Source organism: Zonotrichia leucophrys, chromosome 21 (assembly GCF_028769735.1).
Source record: "Zonotrichia leucophrys gambelii isolate GWCS_2022_RI chromosome 21, RI_Zleu_2.0, whole genome shotgun sequence".
Taxonomy (NCBI): Eukaryota; Metazoa; Chordata; class Aves; order Passeriformes; family Passerellidae; genus Zonotrichia; species Zonotrichia leucophrys.
Genome location: NC_088190.1, coordinates 2615089 through 2626259, shown reverse-complemented (window position 1 = coordinate 2626259; position 11171 = coordinate 2615089). Strand labels below are relative to the sequence as shown.

Sequence of the window (11171 nt, the reverse complement as noted above, 5' to 3'; positions counted from 1 at the left end):
TCTGCAAAAACACCCAGAACTAATTCTGCTGAAAAAACTAACACAGTAAAATTAAAAAAAAAAAAATTTAGAAAAAATTAAGAGATTGTCTATCATATTTTCCTTGAGAAAAAAGCCAACATTTCCCATTTTTCCACTCCTCATGGTCATGTGGATGTCACCTCCCAGATGTCCCAGCACACCCACTCAGGGCTTTCTTCTGTGCCTCTCCAGATTCTTCCACATCTCATTTTGTAGACAATTCAGATACCCAAAGCATTTCTATCCTCACCAAATTCTTCCATAAAAACATTCAGAATAATTTTCTTCCTTAAGGTAAATCCAACAGCCACATAACTCAGAGTTTTCCCTTCTGCAGGTACCAGGAAATTTCTTCAGTAAGAAGAACTTAAATTCTCTCCCCAGAAAGAGAATGTGTTTTCTTCAGTAAAAACTTTATTTTTAGACACAGTGGACACAGAGGATATTAACTTTCTTTACTAAAAGCTACATGGTTTGCTAGGCACAATGGATTTTTTTTTTTTAATTTGTTTTACAGGGAATTGCTGTGTACAATTCCTTTTCCCAGCAATATCTTCTTTTCTCCTAAAAATCTGTGCAAAAATGCATTTGGAAACTGCATTGTGCATTATGTAGAATGCTCAAATGGAAAAAAAAGTCAGTTTTTTCCCACCAACAAGCAACAAGTGGAATAATTAATGCATACCAAGTGTCAACTGTTCCATGGGGCAAGAAGAAAAATCCAGGCATTCCACACAGCCCAGTGCTCCTGAAGGGGATGTGAAAAGGAAGAGTTTCCTGCCCCTGTGACACTCCCATGCCTTGATCACTCAGCTATTGCCACTTTGATGCTTCACAAGATGCCACTGGGCTGTTTCATGAACTCCTTTGCAAACCCTCCTTTTCATTTTCAAGCTGCCTTTCTCTTCATGATGATTTAGGGGAAAATAAAAAGAAAAAAAGGGGTTGTGTTTGGGTATTTTAACCATCCCCATTGTGTGTCACAGTTCAAGCCATGTCCAATTCAGGCCTGGTTTCTTTGGGGTATGCACCAAGTTCCTGCACAGGAAGAGTTGTTTGATCTCCTTTCTCCTCATTAACATCAAAACCACGTCAAAAGGGAAACACAGAATATGAACAGTCAGCTTTTATCACTTTTATCAGCAAATCTTCCTCTTTCCACTCTAACATTTAGGATTCTACTGCTCTCTTGAGAGCAAGAATCACTGTTGGGTCACTCTCAAATCAGATTTTAATGTATTACCAAAAAACAGAGATACCCCTGGCTCCTGCATTGCTGCAAAGAAAAGGAAACAGCCCCACCAACAAGCAGGGAGGGGAATTTTCAGCTGGAGAAATAAGACCATTATTCAGGATATTATTACAAAGCTACCCCTTTACCGTGATGTTCTTCATACTTGTGGGGCACACAACTTCTCCTCCTTTGCCAGATATTTGTGAGGGCAGATGCACCGGCCAGCAGAACCACAGAGACAAGGGTTTCCATGATTGCTGGCAGAGGTGGAGCTGGGGAAGTGCTCTGCTCCTCAGGTGTGATGTGAGAAAACCCCTCAAAGCCTGACAAACCCTTTAAATTGTGGCAAAACCTTCAAAACCCGACAAACCTCTTAAATTGTGGCAACCCCCTCAAAACCTGACAAACACCTCAAATCCAGGTAAGCCAAGCCCTCTAAACCTGGTACAAACTAAAGAAAATTAAATTGCCCTCAAAACCTGGCAAACCAAGCCCTTAAATCAGGGTAAAAACCCCTCTAAACCTGGCATAAACCCACCCCTCAAAACCTGGCAAACCAAGCCCTCAAATCCTGATAGAAGCCCCTCAAAACCTGGCCCAAACTCACCCCTCAAAGTCTAGAAAACCAAGCCCTTAAATCCTGGTACAAATCCCTCAAATCCTGGTACAAACCCCTCTAAACCTGGCATGAACTCACCCCTCAAAACCTGGCAAACCAACCCCTCAAATCCTGGCAAACCAACCCCTCAAATCCTGGTAAAAACCCCTCGAAATCTGGCAAAAAGCCACCCCTCCAAACCTGGTACAAACTTCACTAAACCTGGCATAAACCCACCCCTCAAAACCTGGCAAACCAACCCCTCAAATCCTGGTAAAAACCCCGCTAAAACTGGCATAACCACCTCAAACCTGGCCAACAAGCCTCAAACCTGTCAACCCACTAAATCTGCACAATTACCCTCAAACTCACTAGTGGGCTAAATTTGAGACCAAATGGTGTGGAAATAGGAGTCAGGTTCTGTAGGAGGACATTGCTGCTCAGGTGAGGGGTTTGGGACAGGACTGAGGGAATGCTCAGTAGGATTCTGCAGGAATCTGTGGGATTCGCAAGAATATACAAAGTAAACATGAATGGGAGTTCCTTGAGCTTTACAAAAAAACCCCATTTCTTCAGAATGACAACTTTACCCAGGGGTGCAGGCAGCTGCACATCCTTCAGATGGAGAGACCCACACAGGAGTTGCACACAAATGCATTTTATTGCTCTCTACACACACAGAGATGCATACACAGTATGCAGGTGAGCCATAGGGCAGTCCCAGCACTGGGAGAAACATCATCCACCAGGAATTCAACCACTCAATACAGATAAAAATCATTATTATAATGAAAATGCTAAAAAAAGCATAGCTTACACCCAGAATGTATAACATTGACAAATCAAGCCTGTTACCTACTACTTCTCTTTAACATAAAGCAATAACATACTCTTTTTCTAAATTGAAAAAAGCATCAAATAGTAGAAATATTCCACATAGTTTCCTAACTCCTGGTCATCCCTCACACTGTATGTACAGGACTATGAAAGGGCCATGGGGGAGAAATCCAAACCAAAACCAAACCCGCTTTTGATGCTGCTCAACTGATGAGCAAACAGAGGGAAATACTTTAACCAAGTGGAAATAAATTTATCCTCCAGAGTGACTGGGCCAACCAGAGTTGTCAGTCAAGCCAGAGCAAAGCTGATGGCTCTTACTGGGAATATCAGAGAAAATCTCCTACAGCAATTCCTGTCCATCACAAGTGTAACATTTACAAACACCCTCCTTCATTCTGAAGACATTGCCCCTGCCTGGGCAGCACTGCACCAGTGCCTACACAGCTTCAACACTAAACAGAACACCTCAGCTTTTGCCAGAGCATCCCAAAAAAAGCCAAAAGCACGGCATTCTCTCACACATAAATAAAACAAAGGGGGGGGAAATAAAATTCCCTACAGGAGAGAGGATCAGAGCTGGACTATCAGATGCAGTCAGATCCTTCCTCTGGACTGGCACAGTGAGGACTCCTCTGACTACCAGGGCCTCCAGAGAGGGCTGCTGTCCTTTGGAGACACTTGTTTCAGGGCACTGGCATTCCCAGGGCAGAAGGAGACCTCTGGAGCAGCTGCCTGGCTCTTCTGGAAGTGGCTTAAAAGTTTGGTCTGAGTTTCAGTTCGGACTTTGTGCAGAGAGAGGAAGTAGAAAGCTTCTTGCAAACACCTGGAGTAGCCCTCTCTGAAGTCAAACTGGGAGCTTTTGTGGAAGGGTCCTGCAGCTGGAGGAGGGAAGAAAAGAGGGAGAAGGGAAGAAAGAATAGTTTAGAACAGCTGTCCATGGCTCGAGATTCATACAACAGTCACAGAATTGCGGTAAAATAGAGACTGAAAGGGAACCCAACACTTACTCTTCATCTGCAGCTGGCTCTGCTGCTTCAGGTAGCTGACAGTCATCTCCAGGATGTCGGCTTTCTCCAGCTTGGAGTTGGGCTGGTGCCTCTGGAACTCCTTCTCCAGGAGCAGCTTCAGCTGCTCGATGCTGCTGTTGATGCGGTCCCGGCGCATCTTCTCCACCACCGGCTTCCTCAGCTGCAAAAAGCAAAGGGAGAGAGCTCTGTGATTAAATAATCCTCTCCCTGACCCTCCATTGGCTTCCTCAGCTGCAAAAAGCAAAGGGAGAGAGCTCTGTGATTAAAGGATCCTCTCCCTGACCCTCCATTGCCTTCCTCAGCTGCAAAAAGCAAAGGGAAAGAGCCCTGTGATTAAAGGATCCTCTGCCTGACCCTCCATTGCCTTCCTCAGCTGCAAAAAGCAAAGGGAAAGAGCCCTGTGATTAAATAATCCTCTGCCTGACCCTCCCCAGGGCTGTTTGCTGCCCACTGCTCCTCAGCAGAGCCAGGCAAGGTCTCACCCAGTGCAAACTGCTCTGCTGCGCCTGCACTTACTTTATTTTTCTCCTTTGGCGTCAGCATGTTGTCTGGCTCCAGGAAAACAGCGCTGGGAGCCATCTGTCCTGAGCAGAGAGAGGATTTGGAGTGGGATCCAGGAGGAACGTGCTGCTGGGGGCTGCCCGTGGCCGATATTTATACACGCTGAGCGTGTGGGTCTGCGGCTCGGCGGCGTTTCCCACACTCCACAGCCAATCCCCGCCACGGGGCAGCACAAAGGGGACAAGCAGCTATTTTTTGCATGCTCCAGTGGCACTGAATAGCTGGGGGATAATGACCTCCTTCTCCCAGATGAGCAGGTGGGGAGTGCGCGCTCCCCGAAAGGCCACGAGCGCGGCTCTGCGCGTATCAGGGGCTGGGAAAGGCTGCTGAGTAATGCCAAGGATCCATGGCATTCCAGGGGCAGCACGGGGGTCACAGCAGGAGGAGGAGGAGGAGGAGGAGGAGGAGGAGGAGGCAGGAGGAAGGTCAGCTGCCCATGGCGGGATTGATGCTCCAGGAGCGCGCCCAGGCGCACCAGGCACACGCCAGCAGCTCCTGCCTCTGGAAAATGTGCATTTTGTGATTGGGTTTTGGCAAATATTAAAGTGGATACTGTGGAAAATGCGTATTTTATTTTTGGATTTTTGGAAATATTAAAGTGAATATTGTGAAAAATGTGTATTATTGGATTATCGCCAATATTAAAGTGACTATTGTGAAAAAATGCATATTTTATGATTGGCTTTTCGCAAATATTAAAGTGAATATTGTGGAAAATGCGTATTTTATGATTGGCTTTTCGCAAATATTAAAATGAATATTGTGAAAAAATGCGTATTTTATGATTGGCTTTTCGCAAATATTAAAGTGAATATTGGGGAAAAAAATGTGTATTTTTTGATTGGCTTTATGCAAATATCAAAGTGACTATTGTCAAAATTGCGTATTTTATTATTGGCTTTTCACAAATATTTAAATGAATATTATATGTGTTGTGTTAGAAAGTTATGATGTATTCATTTTCCTAAGTAGTGTGTTAAATACAGTTTTAAGTTATGCAAAAAATGCGTATTTTATGATTGGCTTTTTGCAAATATTAAAATGAATATTATATGTGTTATGTTAGAAAGTTACGTTGTATTCATTTTCTTTAGTGTGTTAAATATAGTTTTAGGTTATGCGGAAAATGTGTATTTTATGACTGGATCTTCACAAATATTAAAGTAAATATTGTGAAAAATGCATGGTTTATGATTGGCTTTTTGCAAATATTAAAATGAATGTTATATGTGTTATGTTAGGAAGTTATGTTGTATTCATTTTCTTAAGTAATGTGTTAAATATAGTTTTAGGTGATAGCTGTTAGGAAAATTAATCCACAAACACCAGAGGTTTATGTCCATAAAGGAGACAGAGGAGTCCTTTTACTTTATTCCAATAAAGGCAAACAATGGGGAAAACCCCTAAATTCCATAAGAATTAAAAATTAAAAGGGAGGGTTATACATTAAAGGGAAATCTTTGGGATCAGGTGCATCAGGATGTCTGAACCTCTCAAGTACCTCAGAAATGGGGAAAGAGAGAAGGGAAATGTGGCTTGGAAACTGGGATAAAAAGGAGGCTGCATCTTCCAAAAATTGGAGAGACCCCAGGAGATGCCCCATGGCCTGTCCTTTATTGGGATAAAGTCAAAGGGACTCCTCAGTCTCCTTTTTGGACACAAACCTCTGGCGTTTGCGGATTAATTTTCCTAACATTCCCTTCCCTCAGAACCTTATGCAGCCGTTTAGAAAACTCTCATAAGCATTTATATTTCTGTTTCCAAATACCTGCAAGACAAATACTTGTGAAGAAGGGTCTTGGGATTGTTTCAGAATCAGTTCAGTATCCCTTGCTTCCTCCCCAAATCACATTTCACTCTAATTATTTTCATTTAGTCTATAAACAAAGGAAAACTGGATGCAGAAGAGATTTATATCCTCATAAACTTATCAGAAATCAAATTCCTGATTCCTCATTACTGTCCCCTGGGCCAGTTGCTGTGTTTGTGCTCAGGAGGTGCCTGCAGCTGGGACAGCTGAGAAAAACACAGCCAGGGATTCCTGCTGGAAAACTTGATTAAATCTGCCAGCAGTTTATCCAATAGGTAATATCAGGGCTTATGATTGTGGAGCTCTTACTGCAGTAAGTAAATACCAGTTTATTATTTATTATGCCACTTGTATTCACATTAATACATCTGTAGGTGTGCTCACCTTTACATTAACGTGTGTGTGGCCACATTGATGTGAGCACACACCCCCAGAGAGCACAGGGACATTTCTCCCTCCCTCTGCAGCTCATTATTGGTGCACCAGGTAAGGCTTCAGTGACCTCTTCCAGGCTCTGCTTTTCCATCCCCATTGTGCTGCCCTGAATGGGCTCCCCTCTCCCAGCACAGAGCAGCAGCTGTTGAGCTCAGGGTCTTTTATGTCAACTTGTGGGAAAGCTTTTGTGACACCGTTTCACATGTTCTCCTCAAAGCCTGTGGATTATCTCTGAGCCCATGTAATGCCACCTCTGAAACCAATCTCGCCCTCTGTGCAAGAGATTCCCTGAAACAGAAACTCCAGAGTTGGGATTTATTTCTCCACCTCATTAATTGAGCACAGGAAGAAGGAAAGTGCCAGTCCTGTTTTATTAGAGACAATTTCTGTTTCCCTCTTGCTGCTTTCCTCTGATTCTCCACTCAACAACCTGATAAAAATTATTAATTCCATGGGAACAGCCATGTCAACCTCACCCTCCTTGCTCTTGGGAGTGGTTGAGCACTGGCCCAATGCTCAGAATTTCCTCTCCACCAGCATCCAAACTGACCCAGAGGAAGCTGAACACAAAGTCCAAATGCCCAGTAAAAAAAAAAAAAATTAAAAAAAAAAATTTCTCTTTCTTTAGTATAGTTTTAGTATAGTATATATTTAGTATATATATAGTATTGTATAGTTTGTATATATATATATATAGTATATATGTACTACATATAGTATATATATACTATATATACACTATATATACTACTATATATTCTATACATACTATATATACTATATATGTATAGTGTATATATAATACAAATATATATTTATATATTTATATATAAATTAATTCTATTTAATAAATAAATATATATAATTTTTAATGTATATAAATAATATATAAATAAAATATATTTTTATATAAATATATAGTATAAATAGTACATATAGTATATATATTCAGTATATATAAGTATATACTATATATTCAGTATATATAGTATATATATTCAGTATATATAAGTTCAGTAGAGTATATATATGTAGTATACATATTTTTAGTATAGTATAACATTCTTTAATATAATTATATTATAAATGAAATGAAATGAAATGAAATGAAATGAAATAAAATAAAATAAAATAAAATAAAATAAAATAAAATAAAATAAAATAAAATAAAATGAATCAGCCTTCTGAGAACATGGAGTCAGACTCTCATCTCTCACCTCCTGCTGGGGACCCCACAAACACCACAGACCTGGATGTTTGAAAGAGGGCACCAACAACACCCTTGCCCCAGAATCCCTGCCAGATGTTAGCCCTTTGGACAGCCCTAAGGATGCTGCTGCTTTCCCAAATCTGCAGAGATGCTCCCACTGCTGCCCTGGCAGCCCGTGCTGCCCAGATGGCCTTTTGGGAGCAGGGGTTTCCCACTGAACACAAAGCAGAGCCAAGCACCGTTGCTAATGTGGTTTGTAGTGGGGCACACTTCCTTTGTGACAGGAGGCAACGTGGTTAAGGAAGGTGTGGGAAACTCCAGAGCAGGAGCAGGCAAACTTCCCCAGCAAACTTCCCCAGCTGTGTGTTAGTAGGTCATTCAGACAGGGGAGCAGGGGCAGAGATGAACTAGGAACAGAAAAACAGCAAAATTGGGATGTTTAGCCAGTGCTGAGTCCTGCAGAGCATCCTGAGGTGGAAAATTAAATGGGTCCAATCTCCATGGCCTTACTGAGATCCACACTCAGGCCAACAGAGAATTTGGACTCCAAATTTCCTCTGCAGACTTCCTACCTCTAGAGCAATTTCCTGATCTCTGCAAACTTATAAATACAAATTACCTCCACACCTACCCCAGAATTTATCAAAATTTGAGTTTTCTCCTGCCAAACACCAAAACAAGAATCAGATCTGTTGTCTCTCATTTCTTTTCTCCACCTGGTATAAAATTTGGCTGAGTTTTCTCAGCTCCCGTAGCTCCACATGGGTCATACAAAACTCCCACAATACCTTCATGCTCCACAGGAGTTGCTGCATTTCCTGGGATGTTTTAAACAGATTGGGGGGTTAAAGAGGCAAACAGGGGATGTGGCTCAGAATTCTCAGAGCAATCTGACCCACCCCTGCCACCTCCAGTGGGACAATTGGCTTTGGTGGATGAGCAAGATTCTGCTCTGCATCTCCTTTCCCGTCATTTCCTCCCTGCTTTTCCTCCTAACCCTTCCCTACATTTCCTCTCTGCCCTTCCCTGTCCTGCTGCTTGGCTGGTGCAATTTCTGTCTGCCTTCACAGCTTCCTTCCCTTTTTTATTATTTTTTCCTTTTTCCTCGTGGCTTGCTTTCCCTCCGTGCAGGTTTTATAATCTGATTTTTCGATCTGTCACTCCTTTCCCCCCCTGGCTGTCACAGGCAGATGTGGTTTGGGGACAGGGGTGTCTCAGAGCCCCCACAAGCCCTGGTGAGTGTGGAGTTCCCTCCAGTTTCCCACACTGCTCTCCCATTCAGGCCATTCAGGCTCAGCATAAAGGAAGTGTGCCATGCTACAAGCTGAATTAGAAATGGTGTTTGACTTCCCTTTGTGCCGCACAGAAACCTTGCTCTGGGCAGACCATCTGCATAGCCCTCACCGTGGAGAAAACCATTGATCAGGGCCTGTCAGCCCAGCTGGGGGAACTTGGGAAAGTAATTCCTTGTGCCACTTCAGTTCTTTGGGGCTTAACATCTGGCTGGAGGGGGAGGCAACACTTGATGGTTTAACAGTCGTGCTCCCTTTCAAGTTTGGGATGCTGTTTTGATCCCAGATAAGCCTTTCTGAAATCCTGATTTTAATAGCATGGAAAGCATCCAGAAGAGTAGGAATAATGCACTGGGCTTTGCATTTTTCAAAGTGCTTTACAAATACCAGCTAATGAATTCTCAGCGACCTCCTCCGTGGGTGAGGATGTATTATTAGCACAGTGGTGTTACAAAGGAGGGAAAATGAGGCTGAGAGGAGAAAAACCAAGATTTCAAGATTTCAAACAGCCTGCAGGTCGCAGGCTTCTATGGCCAAGAGGTTGTTTGAGACATCTGGTTTGCAAAAATGCTCAGCACCAACTTTTGTTTTAATTAGCTTTGGCATCTCTGAATGGGGCCAGCTCCCTTGCTTGTGGGAGGAATTGGATTTCCAGGCTGGACCACACTCACAGCCATGCACCACCCAGATAAGCAGATACCAAAGTTCTCCTTTGCCCTCAAGTGCAGCAGTGGGCTTTGAAAATGTTATTTAGTGTAATTTTTCTAAGCCCATGAAACAGCTGGAAAGGAAGATAAATCCCCAATCAGGAAATACTTATTGTTGCGCTCAACAGAAAATAACTCCGTCTCTCCAGAAAGTAAACCAAGTTTTCATTTGCTTATTCATACCCCTGCAGCTGTGCTTAGTGCCTGGGCAAGTCTGTCTGTCTGTCTGGCTGTCAGCACCAGGGAGTTCTGCTCAGCTGCTTCCAGCAGGGAGGGTTATCCTGGGATTGGAACTCCTCAGGGACGGGATGCAGTGTGCCCTGAATTCCTGAGGGAATGTGAGGAAATCTGACAACCTGCTTTGCCCTGTGGATGGAGATGAGGGCACCCAACCCTGCCCATGGCCTGGCAGCTCCTGTGTGTGCCCCTCTGCCAGTCCTTTGCCTGGCTCAGGAGCAGATTTTCCACCTCCTGAAAACTTTTCTCGCTTTGATCAGACACCCTCTCTTCATTCTGCTGCCAGCTGAGAGAGGCCAAAATGGCACGGACGTATTTTCTGAAAAATCCTTTTGCTAGGATTTTTTTCTCCTGAGAAGCTGAGAGGCCTCAGAAATGAAATGTAATCAATAATTATCTGCTGCTGTGGAATGCAACAGGTGCATCTTTGATTGGTCCCATGTGGTTGTTTTTAATTAATGGCCAATCACAATCCAGCTGTCTCAGATTCTCTGGTCAGTCACAAGATTTTATTATCATTCCTTTCTATTCCTTGCAAGCCTTGTGATGGAATCCTTTATTCTATTCTTTTAGTATAGTTGTAATAGATCATTTTCTTTTCATATAATACATATCATAAAATAATAAATTAGCCTTCTGAAACATGGAGTCAGGATTTTCATCTCTTCCCTCATCCTGGGACCACCACAGATCTGGGTGTCTGAAACAGGACACCAACAACATCCTTGGCCCAGAACCCCTGCCAGATGTTAGCCCTGTAAAAAGCCTTAAGGATGCTGCTGCTTAAGGCTGCTGGCAGGGCAGGACCCCACAGGAGCCCGGGGACAATTTCCCCAGACACACATCCCATCTTAAAAAATCAGGGTGACAGGAGATCCCTGAGCCCCATCCCAGAGATGGGGAACAGCAGCATTCCCAAACTCCTCAGTAACCCAGCCCTGAGGCCCAGGAAGGAGCAGAAGGACAGAATCCATCCCCTGGTGGTTTTCTCCAGGTTTGGAAGGAGCAGGGTGACAAACACAGCCTGTGGTGGCTCTCACTGAGCCTGAAAGTTCATTATAAGAATGTAAACACCAGAAGGCTTAGAAAAACTTAAAAAATCAGGGTGACAGGAGATCCCTCAACCCCATTGTAGAGATGGGGAACAGGAACATTCCCAAACTCCTCAGTAACCCAGCCCTGAGCCCCAGGAAGGAGC

At 43.4% G+C, this 11171-nt stretch overlaps 1 protein-coding gene across 1 annotated transcript; it reads right to left on the bottom strand.

Annotated features, from left to right (window-relative positions):
• Positions 1-2495: 2495 nt before the first annotated feature.
• Positions 2496-4344, bottom strand: LOC135456655 (transcription factor HES-5-like). The gene is made up of 3 exons (XM_064730645.1): positions 4238-4344; positions 3701-3881; positions 2496-3571 (listed from the first exon to the last, which is right to left on the bottom strand). Exons 1-3 carry the CDS (start codon positions 4298-4300, stop codon positions 3330-3332), a joined length of 486 nt encoding a protein of 161 aa, XP_064586715.1. The 5' UTR covers positions 4301-4344; the 3' UTR covers positions 2496-3329.
• Positions 4345-11171: the final 6827 nt, after the last annotated feature.